Source organism: Pelophylax lessonae (assembly GCF_965119305.1).
Source record: "Pelophylax lessonae genome assembly, chromosome: 4".
Lineage (NCBI taxonomy): Eukaryota > Metazoa > Chordata > Amphibia > Anura > Ranidae > Pelophylax > Pelophylax lessonae.
The window spans coordinates 352,352,027-352,372,852 of record NC_138771.1 but is presented as its reverse complement, the minus strand read 5'-3'; the positions used below and the strand labels follow the sequence as shown (position 1 = coordinate 352,372,852).

The 20,826-nt window shown below is 41.3% G+C and overlaps 1 protein-coding gene across 3 annotated transcripts in view; it reads left to right on the top strand.

Moving 5' to 3' along the window:
- The window catches only part of ARHGAP26 (Rho GTPase activating protein 26), a 771,897-nt gene that overhangs the window by 368,526 nt on the left and 382,545 nt on the right, over positions 1–20,826 (top strand). For all 3 annotated transcript variants that reach the window (XM_082255674.1, XM_082255673.1, XM_082255672.1), the window contains exon 14: positions 12,955–13,029. In XM_082255674.1, coding sequence (XP_082111800.1) covers positions 12,955–13,029 — 75 coding nt within the window. The remainder of the gene's footprint in view (positions 1–12,954; positions 13,030–20,826) is intronic.

The window sequence follows — 20,826 nt, the reverse complement described above, 5'->3', positions numbered from 1 at the left end:
GCTCAAAATGAATGCTCCAATGCTCCCAGTTAGCTCAAAAGAATATATTGACATCCATAGTGAAGTATATCTGCAATGGAGTAGTCTAGGGATCCCTCAGTATCTCCTCCTCCAAGCAGTTTTTTAAAACGATGTAGTGCAAGGGCATGCCTGATTGCATACAAATTGAAAGTGTACATTTGACCTCATATTACATGGTTTTGGTAAATCTAAAGGAAAATTGTTTAATGTGTGGTCAGTCTTTGTCAAGTTGAAAAAAGATGAGCCCATTTAGTTCAGCCAGACATTTTTTACAACAATATACTTATGGAGTTCTTAACTCCTTTAAAAACTAGCTCTTGATCGTCTATTCCATTTATTTGATTTTTGCCTCTTACTATGAAGAAGCCTTTCTGTATGTGCAGGGTTAATCGATATTACCCCTTATGTAAAGAGTGTCCCCATTTCCTTTGTAATGACCTTAAAGGGAATAAAGGCCCGTACACACGTACCGATCGTCGGCATACAAACGTCGGTGGACGAAGGATCTGCCGATTGTACGCGTGTTAGTATGGTGCCTCCGACAGATGTCTGCGCACAATCCGCGGACAAAAGTCTTTCGTGCAAACATGAAAATATTTGTATGCCGACACCAGAACAGACGATTGTTCGCCTGTCAGTACACAATTCGGCCGACAGACCGCAGATTTGCAAGACTGGGCATGCTCAGAAAATAGAAAACACAGGGAAAGTTAACCATTACATGACATCACTTCTGCAGTCGGCGGACAAAATTCTTGTGCTGTCCTTGTGCTGTCTTTGCACTTTTCAGCAGACACCGACATCCCGGGGAGAAAAGAGGAACATTTGTAAGCCGACCATCGGTACGTGTGTACGGGGCTTAACTCTACATCAGGTTCACTATATGTTCCACTTAAGTATTTATACATGGTGATTATATCACCCTTTGTTGCCTCTTCTCAAAAGAGAATAAATTCAGTTCCTCTAATCTATCCTCATAGCTTAGCTCCTCCATGCCTTGCCAGTTTAGCTGCCCTTCCCTGCACTTTCTCCAGTTCCCCGATATTCTTATAGTGAACTGGTGGCCAAAACTGAACTGCATATTCTAGATGAGATATTATGAATGATTAGTACAGAGACAAAATTATGTTTATCTCTCTCGCTGAAACACCCAGATCCTTTTCTACCATTGACTCCCCCAGTTGTACTTGTCCTAGAATGTGTGTTACGTGAATGCTTTTTGCCCCCTCGAGTGTATAACTTTGCAGGGAGTGGTAAAACCAAGCAGTTGAGTAGCAGTTTTATGCCCAGCTAAAGCCTAACATACAGTCTGTGGGAATTTGTACTGTAGCAAATCTAGCATTGCATTTTGAGTAGTCAGGCAGAATTGCCTGTCATACTTGCCCAGTCAAGTCAACAGGGCCACGCCAAAACCATTGTGGCACACTAGTCCCGTTGAAAATAACCTTTTGGAAAAAAAAAAAAAACATTGAGGAGATAAATTCGCCTCCTACGTACCTGATAGCAACTGTTTAGATGTACTCTGAAAAGCACTCTATCGCTGATCACTTCTCAAAGAATAAACAAGTGTGAATTTAGCCTGACAATCATGATCTTGTTGTTTTGCTGAAAAGTATAAACTCAGCACTCTTCATATTTATCTTCATGATTATTTTTCCTATACACCGGAGACCATATGTGCATTCCAGTGAATAGATTCAATTTGTATATTTCAGGAAATAATAGTATAGTTTAAACTATATTCCTTCTTTTCATCTCGTGACTTAATTTCATTTGTATTTTGCCTATTAAGGTTCAAGGCATACATATAATACATCTGCTAAAATGATCAAATCTAGTTCAGTCTCCTAAAAAATGTTATTTGCTAGGAAATTTTGTAATGCTTCTATTAATAATTTTAGGTTGCTGAGATTATTTATCCTTCAGAAGTCCAATATTTATGCCTAGTATCTGAAATTTTTCATACTTCTGTAGTATAAATTATAATGAATTAAGTAAAAATTCTTTGTTATCCTGTCATCCAGTAATATAAGAAGTGAATATTTTATCATCTTAACCTTTTCATAAGCTTCTCTAATGTCTTAGTTTTATATGTCTTTAACAAAAATATTTCAGCTTACCTTCTTGCATTTTTAGTACTCTATTTATTGAAACATTTTTAGTAAGTCAACATTTATCTAGTTTATATACTATGTATCCCTTAAAGCGGAACTAAACTTTATCTGAGCACCACAAACTAAAAGCACTATTTAACTCATTTTTATTATTCAAAGAAAATGCAACCATCCATCCATGTATCATGCTTTATTTTGCTGAGAAATTACTTAGAGAAATATCCCCTAGCTTTTATGGCTGCAACCATCTTGAGTAAGGGCAGATGATTTATGTAGCAATTATTTCCTGGAAACCATCTGCCCTTAGCTCAGACATATAGGCAGGAGGGTGTGCTTAGCTGAGAAAGCCCCTCCTCTCCTTCTGAAGACTTCTGAGGTGTATGACATCACTTGCCTAGGCATGGAAACTAGGAAGTAACTAAAGAAATGTAAAAAAAAGTTTAAAACCAGTAAATATGATATACTTCCCTATCTATTTACTAATGCTAGCAGCATAAAGATTCAAAATCAATGTTTCTCCCGTGACCACGTGTCCGAGTCCTTCAGACTCAACTGTTCACGGATCAGGGTAAAGGGCCAATTTCAGCAGCCCTTTAAGGGGACATTGGCACTGATAATCAGTGATGACCCACCAGTACTACCAATCAGTGTTGCCCGTCTGTGCATCCTCATCAGTGCCACCTATCAGTGTTTATTAGTCCAGCCTATCCGCGCACATCAGTGAAGGCGAAAAATCACCTGTTTGCAAAATTAATTAAATTTTTTTCAACATTTTCAGTCTTTTTTTCATTTATTTAGCAAAAAATAAAAAAGCCAGTTGTGATTAAATACCACCTAAAAGAAGCTCTATTTGTGTGAAAAAAAAATGATAAAAATTGAAAATGGGTACAGTGTTGCATGACTGCATAATTGTCATATAAAGTGTGACAAGGCTCCTTCAGGATGAAGTTACGCCCTCACCCGTTTTGGGGGTGGGGAGACATCATTCGTTCCTGATCCTGCTACAAGATCGAGTTTCGCTCTTGTCCCCCTGGCAAGGTTCTTTCCTTCCAACTTGCGAGTGTCCCCGGACCGCTTACAGGGTCTGTTTGGGGCAGTAGAAGACCTGTTACATCAAGGGGTGATTGTCCCGGTTCTGACTTAGAAAGGTTTTCAGGGTTTTTACTCAAACCTGTTTACAGTTTCCTGGACCTCAAGGCGCTGAACTGCTTTGTGCGGGTGCAGAAGTTCAGAATGTTGTTTATTCGCATGGTGGTGGCATCCTTGCATCAGGGGGATGTCTTCGCCTCGACATTAAAGATGCTTACCTTCACATTCCAATATGTACCAGTCACCAGCGCTTCCTCTGCTTTGCCATGGGAGAGGAGCATTTTCAGTTAGTGGCATTACCCTTTGGTCTCGCCTCTGCTCCTCAGGTCTTCACAAAAGTGTTCGCCTCGGTGCTAGCTTTGCTACGCCAACGGAGATCGCAGTACTGGGCTACTTGAATGATCTCCTTCTGCTCTGGTGGAAAATCTGGAGATCACAATACGAACTCTGCAGGAGATCGGCTGGATTCTGTATTTTCAGAAGTTTGCCCTGGTTCTGTCCACAAAGCTGGACTATCTGGGCCTGATTCTGGACTCTGCTTTATCCAGGGTGCTTCTTCTTCTGGACAGACTCCAGAAATTGCTGGCTGCAATTCGCCTCCTGCTATCCAACAGATGGTCCTCCCTCCGGACTTGCATGCGGGTGCTGGGCCTGATGGTGTCTACAAATGAGGCGGTTCCATTTGCACTGTTCCACACGAGGTCCCTGCAAAGGGAGATTTTGACCAAATGGGACAAGTCCACAGTCTCTGGACAATCCATGTTGGACCACAGGGAGTGGTCCCTTTATCCGGAGGTGTTTCATCAGCTGTGTCTCCGGGGGGGCACACCTGAGGTGGATCTGTTGGCATCTCGGCTCAACAGAAAGATGCAAGGGATCCTCTGGTGGATGCCACAGACACGCTTGTGGCCTCGTGGGGTCAGTATCGTCTGATTTACAGCTTCCCTCCTCGATCGAGGCAGAAGAGATTCCGGTCATCTTAGTGGCTCTGGACTGGCCTCTCCAGGCTTGGTATGCCAATCTGGTGTGGCTGTTCGCCGACGTTCTTGGAAGCTTCCTGTCAGAGAGGATCTGCTGTCTCAAGGACAGCTTTACAGTCGCTGGCTTTGATGGCTTGGCTGTTGAATGCCAGGTGTTAAAGGATAGAGCTTTATCGGAGTCTGTGATTCTTACACTGTTAAAAACTAGGCAATTTATTTCTAGGAGGATCTACCATCATATGTGGAAGATGTACATTGCTTTGGGAGTCTTGGGGTTCATCTTCGCTCCTTCTCGGTGGCTCAGATCTTGAACTTCCTTCAACGGGGTGGTTTAACAGAAATTGGCCTTAAGTGTTAAGTGCCAGGTGTCATCTTCCGAAGAGCTTTTGGCCACACACTCCCTGGTGCCTACCATTCTTCAGGGTGTTGGACATTTTGGTTCTTCCAGTGCAGGCTCTTTTGCCACCTTGGGACCTCATTTTGGTGCTTTCGGCCCTCCAGAAGCCACCCTTCGAGAATCTTCGGGAGATTCCCCTGCTTACGCTGTCCTAGAAGGTGGCCTTTTTGGTGACTATCATCTCTGCGCGCAGGGTGTCGGAACTAGTGGCGTAATCCTGTCATTCACCTTACCTGGTGATTCACAGAGATAAGGTGGTTCTTCTCCCCTGTCTGTCATTCCTTCCAAAGGTTCTCTGATTTTCATTTGAATGAAGACATCGTGTTGCCTTCCCTGTGTCCCAGGCTTAAACCTCAGAAGGAAATTGCCTTGCATGTCTTGGATGTGGTCCGCGCAATAAGTGTATACCTGGCAGCTACGGAGTCTTTCAGGAAGTCAGACTCTTTGTGCTCACAGATGGGCCTCATAAAGGATTGACCGAATCCTTTCCCTGTTGAGGCACACTCTACTCGGGGGCTTAGTGTCTCCTGGGCTTTCTGTCATCAGGCATCGGTGATGCAGATTTGCAAGGCAGCCACTTGGTGCACACTCTCACAAAGTTTTATAAAGTGGCTGTGTTGGCATCTCCGGATGCTTCTTTTGGCTGCAAGGTTTTGCAGGCTGCTGTGGAGAGGACCTGATCCTCTTTGAGGGTGTATTGTTTTTTCAGATGGGTTCCAGTTGTTTTGGTTAAAACAAATGTCAAAACAAAATCATGGTTGGCTACTGTTTGGCCTTGAGAATGTTTTATGCTTTTTCCTCCTCTCATGTTTAACACTGCTTTGGGAGGTCTCAACAGTTATGAAGATCTTAAACTGTGTCCACCAACGAACGAAAGAGAAAATGGGATTTCTGACTTGCAGTAAAATCTATTTTTCTGATGTTCATTGACGGACACAGCACCCACCCCTCTGTGGAGTTGTAAATGTTCTCACACTGCTTGTAACTAAACTGAGTGCCTAGCCTATAGCAGAGAGCGGGAGTATACCCCCTTAAACTGCCCATAGGCAAAGCCAAACCCTCTTATCCTTTAAGGCCAAAGAAGCTGCTTCTGTTTGATTTGCAACTGCCATGGTGCCAGCAATTTGATGGTTTGACAGATTGGTTGAGGACACAAGCAAATGTGACAGTTAGCAATCCCAGCATTCCAGGAATGTACCTTTTTTTTTAAAACCATTTAATCAATGGTTTTAGTTGCGCTTTGTTTTACTGCTCTTCATTGGCTCTGGGCTTCAGCAAAATTGCGACCTCCAGCAAGAAGAAACCAGGACATTGCTAGAGGAAATTTACACCACAGCATAATTATTAATGTAAAATGTATGTTTCTTGCTAAAGAACAATAATTTTAACAGGTTGTTATGAGTAAAGTTCCGCTTTAAATGTACAGAGAGTTAGATGATGGGTAGGATAGGTGGTGCTGATGAAAAGTGGACAGAGCCGGGGTAGAGATTACTGCGGACAAACAATACGTTTCGGCAGAATTTTATTAGTGTTACCCACAGTTTCTTCCAGGCTGATGTGATTATATCAACAACATAACTGTTGGAACTACACCCTGGCTGTGAAGGAACAACTTATCCTAATGAGGATAGAGGAGCCACTAGGTTCCAGTCTCCTGGACAGGAGATTAAAGACAGAGAGCCTTTTAACCATGATGTTGATAAATGATTTCAGGAGAATAATGCTTAAGTAAGGTAAATGGTGAAAAGATTAATAGTATGTATACTTATCCCTGCCACTCTAGTGATTTATTCTGGACTGGGGCTTTAATTACAGCACATATTTACTAAGCGTTAGTTTATTCTAATTATGTCTTAACTATGTTACTTTTTTTGCCAACACCCTCTAAATACCCTTTCCATTCAATCCTTTATGCCACTGCAAATGGCAAAAAGCATAAATCTGGTTTATTTTGAATACTATCTAGTATACACTTAAAGTGGATCTTAACCCTCACATATACCAAGTGAAGTGAACAGCCTCAGATGATGCACAGAGATTAAACCAATCCCCTTACAGAAGTTTTACATGTATATCTGCTGTCTTCAGCTTGCTATATTCTTTATAAAGTGGACATCGTGTTAGAATTTTTCTCTTCCTGTTCAGCACTGGGAGCGTAGTCTTGGCAGACACTGAGCAGCTGATTAGAGGAAAGGCACACACCCCCACTCCACATTGGCAAAGTAAGAAAGGAATGTGCTGTGAATAGACAAGCTCTCTGCTAATCTATTTAAAACACCCACCCCAACACAAATTAAAGCCTGGTTTTAACTCCATTGTCGGAGAACTTGTCAGAAGTTATCATGCTGAAAATAGAGGAAGGAGCAGGAGAAACACATTGGACTTTGGAGAGAGATAAGAAAACACTGCAGATATATGTACCAAGGTCAAATTTCATGAATCAAGTTTACATCCACCTTCCAGCCAGTATGGTAAATAATTATTTGATATTTCCTTTTTGCCTCAATCTCTGGGAGGAACCCCCCCAGATGAACAATGTGTTGTAAACCACTAGTATCAGGAATATTCTATGATAATCGCTATATTATACGCATTACTGTTGGAGATTTACAGTATGCTTTAGCATTGCTCACCTAGCAGCAGTGAAATATGTCAGGTTAGTAGTCTGAAATTATTGGAAAACAAACATGAATCATGACACTTTAATTTATGCTTCTATACCAGCCAGGTATTAGCTTTACATTTTTGTTGAATCCAGCTTAAAATGAATCTAACCATGACCTTTATCAGGAGAAAACCTATAGCCAAATCAGCTGCTACAGGGCCCAGGGGGCCCCCTCAAACTGTTTTTCATGCTGTTCCCCAATACTAAATTTTGAAAAGTCATAAAAACACCAGCATGAAAGGCTTGTATGCAAAAACATTGGCAGAATATTCTCAGCATTGAAAACAGCAAATCCCAAGCCAGCAATGCAATTACAGCAAATATGAAAGTGTATCAATAAGTTCTTCAAAACAGTGTGTTTATTAATTGATGCAAAATCACAATTGACTGTACTTGCAAGTATAGACATTCATCACCGAAATCCTGGCATAGATTTCAGCTATAATCATACACTTCCCTGCAGCCATGTAAAGTGCTGTCCATTTGCACTCTAGATAGTTAGGAAAACCCCCACTTTGCTGATCTGAGATGCATAGGCACTCAGCCCTTAATAAAATAATAAAATTGGTGTGCTGCAGTCGGAGCCTATTCATAATTTAAACTTGGCCTCTGTCAGCCTGAGGGAAAATCGCAACAATGTCAACAAAAAATGCTGTTCTGAGTGGTGGATAAATACTTTAGCCAGCCTGTTATACTGTGGTGTGTGAATGTGTCAGCTCATTCCAGTGGAACAGCCATGATCACGTCCATTACAATCCTGGATGAATCCTTCAGTAACTGCGGCACAGGATGGTGGTCGAGCAACATTTGATCACGTATCATGAGTCACGGGCACTGCCAGTTTCAGGCAGTGCATACCCACTGAAGCTTTGCTAAGGCACAAGAGTTTTAAACAACAACTTACTGCATTAGAATATGTAGCAGGTTTTCCAGGCCTGTGGCCTGATGGGGGTCTGCCATTGTTACCGGTTACCTTTCCAGCCCATGTGAGCTGTGGCCCTGAGTGGGAAGACTGAGACATGAACCACTCCGGCATCTTTGTTTTGTTGTTTGTTTTATTGTAGATAAAGGGGATGGGAGAAGGGAATGAGTGGGATACTCCTTTAGGCTTCAACTATATACACTTGGGACTTTGTTCATGAAAAATGCCTGTTGGCGCTTCTTTGACGCCAGCCAACGCCCACTATCTCTGAGAACACTCTGTAACTTAAGAGAAGTGCTGAATCCTCGACTTGTAGTCCAGAAGATCCAGGACTATGAAATTGTAGAACCAACGACACTGTTATACTGCAACAAGTCACTAAATACTTCCCTCCTGCCTTGCTCTGGCTTGAGGTAGTATGTTGTAGAATCCTGTCAAACTGTACATTCCAACTGGCACACTCCTTACAATTCAGGGCCCATTAGTAGGTGCCCCCTTTAACCTTGAACTCTTCGGGGTTCGCTGTCTATGCACCCCCCTCTGTAACTTCAGGGTCCTCAACTTAGGTACCCCCTTTCAGCTAGCTGGCACTGGATACCAGAACCTCTTCCGGAGTGGTCCCCTCTGACTCTGGTAGACCCCCCAGGGGCAATCCGCAGTACTCATGACCTGTGTAGGCTTTCCTGGGTCTGGACCCTTCTCACTCTTCACAGGTTCTTGGCACACCAGATCCCCTCAGCACTCTGGATTCTCAGGCGACACCCCGAGACATCCTCTTCCCTCAGACAGGAGGAGAGACAGCCGCACTTTCCATCCTGGGACTCTGCTCCTGCCAAAGGCCTCATGTCACGCGCCACCTCCAAGCTTATACCCACTCCCAGAATTCTTTGCAGCATAATCTGCCTTCTGGGGTAGTTACAAGCCTATATAAATACAAAAACGTGATGCGCCAGAAGTGCACCAATTACTCTTATGGTGATGATATATTATAATGAATAAATAAAGTCCACAAAAAGCAATCCACTGTGATCGTGCTCAAATCCAATGAAATGTGTATCAGTGTCCAAGTGTCCAAATAAAGGATTCAATCTCGTGGGAAATAAACACCAATATGTGAAATCCCTCCACCTGATAGATTGGCCTCTCACCTTAATGTGGGACCCAAACGGGCCAGCATAAGCATGTATGAGGGTATTGGACTCCTAGGATAACTCTCCAGCCTCTCACCTCCGGAGGTCACGGGACATACGTTTGAAAAATATAAAGGCAAAATCTAGTGCTCTCCGCTTGTAAAATTGTTAGGCTTTATTAAAGTGAATGACAATCAACTCACATGTTAAGGGCAATCAGCCGTGCCTGCTAGTATGGCAAGTGATAGCGTATTCCACCAGAGAGATGATCGGCCTGTGTGAGATGTGTCCCCTGATTGGGTTTCCTCCACTGCCCTATGAGAAGCCTCTCACAGGAGCCAGTGGGGAGACTCCTCCTTCAGCAGGCACACATGGGAGCCATGACACCCTGGCTAATAAATCACAGCCCTGCTGTTAGGCAGACAAGGCCCACTATACATTTACCTAGCATCTACCTGTAGGGTGCTACAGATATAACTTATGAAATATGCTATGGGGTGCCCAGCTTCTGTCGGTTTTCGTTTTTTTTCTCTCCAGTAATGTTGATTTGTACATTTGCTTTAGTGATGGGAACTGTATAGAAGGTCCTAATTTATGACTGGCTCATTTAAGCTTCAGGCTGAGTTTACACTGGTGCAATGCCAGACATCATTTGTGATTCTCAGCACGTTGCTGTGCAAATCACATTCAATGTCTGTGCGATACAAATTCAGCCATACAATTTGTATGGCTGAAATCGCATTCGAACCAAAATGGTGCAGAACCCTTTTTTTGGTCTGCATTAGAATCAGATCGCATGGGTGTTCAGACCCATGCGATCCTATAGCCGTCCTATTCCACAGTTTGCACTGCGATATGAGGGTGTCATTAACTTTAAATTGACACCCTGAGCAGTTCGCAGAGAGCAGTGTGAACTGCCTGCAAGTCAGATGCGATGCGGGAACCCTCACAGGAATCGCTGTGGTTCACGCATCGCACCAGTGTGAACCCAGCCTCAATCAGAGGATGAGACCTACAGTGCTGGTCAGTACTATGGATGATTTGGGAAGCTATAGTGTTGGTGAGATAGGTCTGCTGCTGTTGGAGATAAGACAAGTATCTATAGTTTTTATTACACTCATTAGAACTGAAGGAGTGGCTTGAATAAGCTTCTACAGTACAAAACAAATCCATGAATATGACAACTTTTGGATATATCTAAAGTTGATCGATATATTGCTAGAGAGATAGATATGTAGTTGCTTGGGTTAAATATTGTTTTTATGGGGGTATATACTACTGTAGAAGTGATATATTGTCAAGGAGAAAGATCTTGTGTGGGCGAGCTACTTTTCCTTCATGCAAGCATTTTCCAATCAGTGACCACATGCAGTGGATAGGGTTTACCAAGGCTTACATGACCACAAGCATAGCTGGTATTACAATAAAACTGACCAAAGGAGCAATTTTATTGTAAGATTTTTGTTTTTACAAGACTAGAATCTTCTTGTTCAGGAAGTTAAAGTTTTATTTTAATTAGTTGCCCTAGAACACTATATTCTTCTGTATTTTTTTTAGAAGTCAGACTATTTCTATTCGAGTATTCATTGACAAATATGGCTATGCCATGTTATATCATTACCATGTCTACCTAAAATGCAAAATTCTCAAATTCATGCCATCTTGATAAGCTTACGCAATGCTTGGGAATTGTATGTCATTGTGCCCATTTAGAGGAAATTATGCTACACCACAGATAACTGCTGCCCAAAATGCCTTGCCATCGTTATCATCCTAAGGTATTTTTTCATTACTGGTTTTCAATCCCATGAATGACAGAAGGCTGTTAAGAAGATCCAACCATTATAACCTGTCTATACTATACAATGTCAAAGGAAATATCTGAAGAATGAATTTGACTTGACACTGTAACAATGATGTGCATAACTAATGACAGTGAATGGGTTTTATTAGTCTGCTGCAATTGACAGCCACAGTCAGGACATAATTCAGCAATAAAAGGTTTTCATTTCAAACCGCTTGACTTTTTAAAAGCAATTTGTGAATATTAAAATGGGTAATTGCTATTGTTCTTGTAATTTACATGTACTACTTCAGAGGAATTCTGCTGTGACCAGGCTTTTACCAACTTGTTCCTAAGGTTAGCCATACCTTGAATCAGTGGCAGATAGAAGCAACATAAATATTTCTTGGTAAAATTCTGCCAGCCATTGGGAGAACCTTCTAGTAACTAATGTGTAAATAAATGCATTTAAAGCAATAATGATCACCTTGTGAAACAGCCCATTCAATTTAAAATTGAAACAAAAGGCAAAACATTTGTGTACAGGTAAAAAAACATTTTTTAAGTGATTACATTCTCTCTATTCTCAGCTGCAAAACAGCTGGAGGGAGGAGGAGAAGCGATAGTACACTGGGCTTCCCAGTGAATGGTGTCTTGAAAATGATTATACGCTTGATGTATAAATAACTCAGTTGCGCTAATAAGTGCACTTTTGGATTTCAATATATGCCAAGCGCAATCAATCCCGGTGTGCTAAAAAGCACAGTTCTCAGCTCTTTTTTATAAGGTGATTGAGCGCTCTATACAATCCCCAGGAATACAGACAAAGGCTTGGCTGCTCACAAGAATTGTCCTGTCTCAGACAGGGAGCTCCATTTATGAGACAAAGGGAAAATCAATAGCCAGTCAGTTCCAAATGTACAGTCACATGACACAAGTTTCTCGCATAAAATCAACCAATGACACACTTGTATACATTCAAGTGTACAATGGAAAGGGGGGTACACAAACGTGAATGAGCAGAATAGAGTGCACGGCTTCCCTCCTAAAACTATACAATGAAACCAGCATGTAGAACTGTGAACACTGCTCTGATCAAACTCGCGCATGTATTCCCACCACTACTACTGGCGGTAATCTAATTTAGAAAAGCTTCAGAGAACAATGCCTAATAGGATTATACTAGTGTTCCCATAGACATGAAGCTACCTGCAGGGAAAGAGCCATGCGGTTTCCACTATGGTGATCAGGCATAATAGAAAGACATGAGCATGTATCCCTTCATAGAAGCAGATAGATATCGAAACGATATTGACTCCGCACCGCAATACACCTATATCTATACCGGAAAACAGACCTGCATCTGTAATGTTCGCTGGCGGAGCAAACGCGTCTACACATCTAAGGGAAGGTTTTCACTGCCAGTAGTCTTTCCTCAATGTCGGTTTGCCCGTACATGCTCTAATGAGTGTATTGCAAGCAAACCGACAACAGGAGCCATAATGACAATCTAAATAAAACACATCCTGAAAAATGTCCACACTGGTCCTAATAACATTTCCACAACGGTGGGGGGGGGGGGGGGGGTTCCGCGTGTCAGGGCGAGTCTGATCATTGAAGGAGAGCATACTGAATGCACTATTGGATCTCCTACTTACATACATAGAAGTAAAGTTTTAAAGGATCAACATGCTAATAGAATTATTTATGTTGAGCTGATCTTTGACATTTGCATATTAAAAAAAAAAAAAAAAAATGAGAAATCAGACTGTAGTTTCATTTTAGAAGTAGTAAATCAAAAACAAATACTGCCTTTTATTTAACTATATCAATAACATGTTTGTTTTCTGCAGGAATCAGTGAACGGGGACTTTACAGAATTGTTGGTGTCAACTCCAGAGTTCAAAAACTTCTGAGCATCTTGATGGGTAATTGTAACTGTGGTCTATTTTGTAATCCAGTCTAAAACATTTTTTTTTCTTTTTATCAAAAAGTTCAAAACAACCTCATCCCACCCTATCCCCAATGCCCTGCTGTCCTAACCAAACACTACCTCCCACCATTACAGTACATGACAGAACTACATGATTTAGAAGCAGCAGGAAATTGTAACAAATTGTATGTTGATATATATCAACTAAATAGATAGATCCATGTCATGATAATGTATAAAAATATTATTTAGCAACGCTCAAATCAAAATAATGTATAATAGTACAGCATAGTTACTAACATTTGCAAAAAAAACTTGGGTAAGGGCAATTTCATCACAATCTTTGTGTGGAACTCTGTATTCTATACCTATTTCTGGCAAGTTTTGTAGAATGGATTAAATCTGAACTTCAGGCAAAATGATAAATACACAAATGAAATACATATAAGAGAGCTGTTTCACCTACCCAAAGACTTGTATTTCTGTCTGTCCAGTTCTGAGATTTCCAAAGCTGCTCCACACAGCACAACCCTCTCTGGAAAGGAAAACTACTAGATTTTTTTCTGCTGCAGTGAAGTAACATTTAGAGGTCATAGTTGATACAGTAAAAAAAAAACAAAAAACAGTGGTTATTAAATACCACCAAAATAAAATGCCCTGTCTGAAACATTTTATAAAATTTATTTGGGTACAGTGTTGCATGTCCGAGTGTTTACCTATCACAGCACTGAAAAATGGAAAGGAACGAAGTATAACATGCTAGTATTGAGGTGGTTTAAAAGACCAAAAGGGGACAACAAGAGAAGTTTATTGTTAAGCCTAGTACACATTGCTAATTATTTTCCTTTCGCTCAGCCCAACTGACAGAACGCCATACCAACACAAGCGATGTTGGTGCACCGATCTCCCCCTGCTAGAAAACCCTGATCAGTGCTCGCAGCCATTGGCTGCAAGAACTGATCAGATGCTGGTATTCCAGCATGTCCCTTCGACAGAAGCTGGCTTTTGTCGGACAGACAGCTGGACACACTGACCAAATGTTGGCCAGTTCCTGCTAAACCAGCTTTTTTTGTTGGCCTGTGTGTACCCAGCATTCAGTTAACATACATTTTTTAAAAGGACCCGCACTGATTGGTTAGTTCCTGTCAGGATAAGGGGAAGGAAATCTCCATGATTAAGCCCCAGGGGCAGGACGAAACATGTTGGGGACGTGGCCTGGATGAATCGACCTAAGGTTTCTTTTACTTGCTAACCACTTAGGCCAGGAAACATGTTCAGCGGCTGGGCTTTCTTTCCATTTCTGAAGAAAGAAATCTTGCCTGATACAACAAAGGACCATTAGATTATCTCTTATTGAGCCTTATTGCTTGAATCTGTTCAGACTCAGAAATTCATCAAAACAACTTATGCAAATTCTCAGAAACTGTCCTGGGGGGGGGGGGCATGGAAAGGTTGATTTATTAGAGTGTAGTTTTAATTTGTTTTATTTGGTGCTAATGGCTGTTATTGGGAATTGTGTTTATGTCTTTGTGTCTTGTTCTGTTCATTGTTGTGATCTTGTGTTGTCTTTGGTGAGTGTGGAGTGTGTATTCTGAATACTCTTTGTAGTTGCATCTCCTCTCGGGTACCCCTCCACACAACCAGCACAAGATCAATATTAGGCTTCATTTGCACTTGGCCGTTATTTACTGTGGCCGCGGGAAAACGCAAAACGCGGCAACAATTTGAGCAGCCAGCGGTCAAAGCGTTCCTATCCAGAACGGGATTCTTCTGCGTTCAGTAGAGGGGGCGGAACCTCACCTAACCACAGCAGCTTCCAAATGCTGCTAAAAGCCCATGTGTATGTACATTGACACATAGGCTTTTGTGGAGTTGAGTTTAGGAGCTTTGGCCAAAGAAATGCCAAAAGCTCCTAAACTCAAGTTTAGTAGCTGCTAGTGTACATGAAGCCTAACATTTTCCCCACAAACCTGCATGTCATATTCCTCCTGCTTCTCCCAACAGCTATGGTAAATACAAGTATAATGAAGGGCACATGTCGCCCCCACTGAGGTATCACATACCTGAGCGAATTTCTGACCAAATACAGAACGGTTTTGACACAAGATTACTGCTATCATTTCCAAATAAAATTGCATTAATCACTTTTAGAGCTATTGAATTTACATGTATGCCACAGCCTGTAGCCTAGCCTGGTGTGGGATCAACGCATACTAAGATCCCATGTTGATCCCAATCAATAATGAGCCCTTATCCACCATAAATCCATCTAGATTCTGTAGCATATCTTTAGTATCAGTTATAAACTAGATTAGTCTATGTAGCAGTGGTTTCAAAGTAACATCCACAAACTTGCAAACCTGCTCTGTAGGACTGCCAATTGCATAGACCATTGATCTACCAGCTGGTGCAGCAGGGCTTTTTGGATCTTGGGGAAAAGGTAAAATACTGACTTATTGTACTTTTTAACCCACATATAGTCTTTTTTTACCACTTTGTAATCACACCCTTCTGCCACATTTGGTTCTACAATCTGTTAACCTCTTCAACAAGGAAGGGGAATGGGTTCCTACTGATCTGTTCAAAAGTCCATTTGTTATTGAGCTATCTCCCTGATTTGGCTTGAGAATACTCAGTAGTCATAATTAACACATTACCCTATTTGTCGCTGGGCTTCATTACTACTCCTGTAGGGATTTCACTTCAAGTACTCTTCTTTCCCCAACTGTAATGCCCCATACACACGTGCAGATTATCTGCAGACTTTTGTCTGCAGACTTACCTTTTCTATGTAGTGCAAGGGCCTGCCGGATTGCATACAAATTGAAAGTGTTTAGGTTTGACCTCATATTATATGGTTTTGGTAAGTCTGCAGACAAAAGTCTGCAGATAATCTGCACGTGTGTATGGGGCATAAGGTTATCAGTCTTCCCCTTACACCTAATAGATAATTTGTTTAATATATTTTGCTATCAAATCCATAAATAATTGGACATGGTTTTTGTACCTAAAGCTGGCCATGCTCTAATATATTTTCGAACCAACATGCGTATGAAGTTTCTCAGTATATTTGAAAACTTGACAAATTGTGTTTAAAAATAATTGAAAATTTTCTCTGCTTTTAACAAGCCATTTTTGGGATTCCCGAACGAAAACCACATGTGCTGTTAAATATTGGTTCCATAATCCTGCTCCTTTTGAGTTTTCTAGTCATTGTGGGTGAACACCTTACATAAATTTGACCTCACTAACAATTCGAACAATGTTCTTAACATGACACATATTTAATGAAATTCTACTAGTGTGTGGTCATCTTAAGCATAGGGATCTATCCCTGCTCAACTAGCGGAAATTCAAACCATCTATGGCTGGCCTAAGTTTTTTAATGCAAAGCCACCTGAGTAAAGAATTGTGGTTCTCATTCATATGCACATGAGTTAAATTAATCGTGTTCATACTTGATGATGCTATTCTTGCCTCCTCTTTTTTGCTCTGCTTCTTGTTGTTGTCTGAGTGTCAAGAGTGGGAGTATTCTTCCTTTTCTGAACTTTTGGAGTCCTCGTCCCCTCTTTTTCGCTTACAAAAAGACGCTAAACCCCCAGCCTTAAGCACCGTACACATGATCCGATTATCCTACAAAAAATACCGCTTTCAAAGCAATCGTACAATAATCTAAATGTTGGTACACAAAAGTTTATTCAGTTCTGCTTGTAGTCTACTACTACATTGTCTGGGGGCATGTTGGCAGCAATCTGACAACTGGGGTTCAGGCACGCCATGTGTAGGCACAGCTTTCTGTAGCTCCCTACTAGAAGACGGACTTGCAAACTGACCATGCGAGGCTGGATGTGCTTCTGTCAGTAGCCTGGTCAGATTCAAACTGTAAACAAGGGGAACTGGCTTGCCATTTTACAGCATGAGACATAAGGAGGTAAGACATCTCCCAGTCACTCATTTGCTGCAAATATGTCTATCTGAGCTACTGTAATAGTATATACAGTACAGTATTGGAATACTCAGTGTGTGCAATCATCAGTTGAAGTATGCAACCATAGATGATGTTGTTAGCTGGTTTTGCATGTCTCAGTTTATGGATCAGCATTTTTGTTATTCAAACAAACTCACCTATCCTGATTGGTAAAGTAGTATACAAACTGTGCAGATAAATTGGAAATTCACATGGAGTACGAAGCTACCAAAAATGGCCTCTGGAGGCAAAACAGCGACAGCAAGTCCATGCAAACAGAAGACAGTCACATATTTGCCCAACGGCAAGCAATTCTACTAATACCAACAAATATACCACAGTTTCCCATATGGTACCTTGCTAGTCACCAGCCTATCAAATTAGATAGAAAATAGCTGTTCTAGCTGCTAACTCAATCACCTATGGCGCCCCTCTGATTACAGTAAATGGTCCTCTGGTTAAGAATATGAGTGGCCCGCTGATGCACATTGTGCAGATATGATAAACCATTGTCACCATCAGAAGCTAGTTCAGAGCCTTGCTTTGCAGCCAACATGAGACTGAGTATATGTAGACAGAAAGTGGCTAAAAGAGGTTGGAGGCGATTAGCAGCACGGAGATCCAAAAAAAAAAAAAACACACCCGATAAAAACAGAATTGTATGAGGAAAAACATGGAAATGTAATGCTTTAGCAATATAAATGTTATCCAGTTAGAGTTTAAATTTACTTTAAGTAGAATTTAAAGCAGATGTGGCTGTTTCTATTTATTTTTATGGTTTAACTGAGCTGTCATTTAGACCCATTTGAAGTTCATGCAAGCACGGACATTGGCACTCATAAAATGCACTGGATTGTGTTCTGTGCACACCAATGTCCAAACATGCATTAACCCCAAATTGTCTGCAAGGCAGTTCTACTCATCCATAAAAAATGAATAGAGGCTTTCACTAATTGAAATCCCATTTGATCAAAGGGTCAGAGAAATGGGCATCTAAAAACTCAGATCACTGCTCTGTGTGAGTGAAGCCTTGGTAAATAACAAAGGATTTCCTTCTATGGCCTCTGTCTAACATGCCTTTTTTCCATTGTTTAAGGATTAATGGGCAAATAAAAGATAAATGGCAGTAACAATGTTAGGCAGTGAACTCCAACAGTACCAATCTTGAATGCTAATTTGGTTATTTAGCTTCTTTTCAAGAAAGCATTTTGTTCTATTACGAATTTTAAAACGTGACATTGGTAAGTTTTTACATTCTGATTTACTTGCTGTGTGTTATCCTATTGCAGTGTGGTTGAGCATCTTCCCTATACCATCACAACAGAGAGAACGGCACTGCTTTATTAAAGCCAAGGGCAGGATTATCTGATCAAGATTATTTCAACAATAGGCAGTTTCTATCTTCCACAGCAGTGATTACCTTCAGTAATTGGATTACAATTCAGGGTCATCTTTCCTCCAGAAAGCATTTAGGCTCAGCAGTGATTTGCTGTGGCTGGTAATCTAAACTAACAGGCATGCAGGGACCAAGATGAAGTTTGCTTAAAGGCACTTTCTTTCACAAACTATAGTTTCTTTAAGAGATTTCTTTCTTTTTTTTTTTTTTTTTTCTACAGATCTGGTAATTATTAAAACTCTATAGCAGGGGTATTAAATTTAAATTCATGGAGGTCCAGTCCGTATAAATTTTCTACCATCAGAGGTCGCATGCTTGATTCTTAATGACACCTCTAAACCGTATGGTGCCACAGCACTGTGTGGCTTAAATAAAAAAAAAGGCCATGGACTTTTTTCTGTGTTTATGCATGTAAGCCAGTCTATTGAAATGAATGGGCTGCCTGCACGCATAATTTAGGTTGCAATAATGTAAACCTAGCCTCAGATCCTTCACATCACAATCCCATTATTCCATCAGTGTTCCCGGTCCTCCCTGCACATCACAACCCCCCCCTTCACATCACAGCCCCCCTTCACATCAAGATCCCCACCCCCCTTTACATCACATCCCCACAGTACTGTCCTCAGCTCCTCTTCACATCACCCCCCCCTTCTTTCATAGCAGTCATCAACACCCCTTCACATTCCCTCCTCCACATTCTTGTCCTCAGCCCCCCCTAATTATAACCCCCTTTAACGTTCCTGTCTTCAACCCCCCCTTCATATCACCCCCTTTCACATTCCAGTTATTAGCCCCCCCTTCATATGACCCCCCTCCACATTTCTGTTCTCAGCCCTCCTTCATATTCCTTTCCTCCGCTCCCCTTCAAATTAATGTCCTCAGCCTCCCTTCATATTACATATTTACATTCTAACCCCCTCCCCTTTAAATTGCTGTCCCAAGCCTCCCTTCATATCACCTACCTTTACATTCTAGCCCTCAATCCCCTTTCACAATTCTGTCCTCATACCCCTTCATATCACCCCCCCTTCACAATTGTGTCCCCTGCTTCCCTTCATATCACCCCCTCTTCATATTACTCTCCTCAGCCCTCCTTCACATTGCTGTTTGTGATTTTGGTGTCTCAGGTCAGGTTTGGGACTTTATGGGCAGGAGTAAGTAGATTTTGAGTAGTTGATAAAAAGACAATTTATTAAGGAAAAAGTAATAAATATATGTACAAACATTTAAAGGTGAATGGGTAACTATTCATTTATTCATTTATTCATTTATTCATTTTCACCTTACAACAGCATAAGTTCCTGTAGCATCTGAAAAACACTGGGAAGGTACAACCATACGAAGTGGATACTCAACATGTATGTAAAAATACTTATATATACTGCATAAATTCCACCATGAATGTTATGCAACAGATGTATCATTTATGCCATATCTTGTTACCCATAGAATTGGTGATACATCCTTGAAAAAGGCCTAGATAAGGCCAAAACGCGTCGGATAACCGATTGGGCACCCCCTCTGAATTAGTTCCTGTCGTTGATACAAGGAACAGCAGAGCAGGAATGTCCTAAAAACCAATCTCACCAATATTCACCTGTAAACTCACCTTCAACTCTTTTCTATCACCCTCACTTAATGGGCCTTCACCTATGTTTGTACATATATTTATTACTTTTTCCTTAATAAATTGTCTTTTTATCAACTACTCAAAATCTACTTACTCCTGCCCATAAAGTCCCAAACCTGACCTGAGACACCAAAATCACAAACACTTTTCCAGGGACGGTGGCAGAAATAACTACAAGTTTCCACCAAAGATCCAAAAACCCTTTCTTTCAACTCCTTCACATTGCTGTCCTCCACTCCCCTTCATATCCTCAGCCTCCCTTCATATCACCTACTTTTACATTCTAGTCCCCTTTATATTACTGTCCTCCCCTATAAATAACCCTCCCCCTACTTCAGAGTCTTGTCCTCGGCCCCCTCTTCACATCAACCCTGGCTTCCTCTACATCCTTCAAAGCAGTGACCTAGCCCTCTGCCCTGTCCTACCTTACACGGTGGAGGGCAGGAGGCACATCAGGTCTAGAGCTGTCATTGGGATGCAAAATGGTTCTGATCAAGGGCCAGAGCTGCACAACTTTTCCTGTTAACAAGCTTGTGATTAGTTGCCAAGGCACCCTGCATCCTGTCCTCTGTCCAAAACTGTCCTGTCTCACGATGTCAGCTCTGTGAAAATGACGGTGATGGCAGCAGCTCCTAAATGGAAGAACTGCGACGGTCCACATGAGACAGTGACTCTCTCTGGATCTAAACTACGCTCCGACATTTAGTGATGGTGATTTAGTATGCTCTATAGTAAATTATGCTAAATATTGGGAAACGACCTACAATAAAATTGCAGATCATCTTGCTTAAAATGA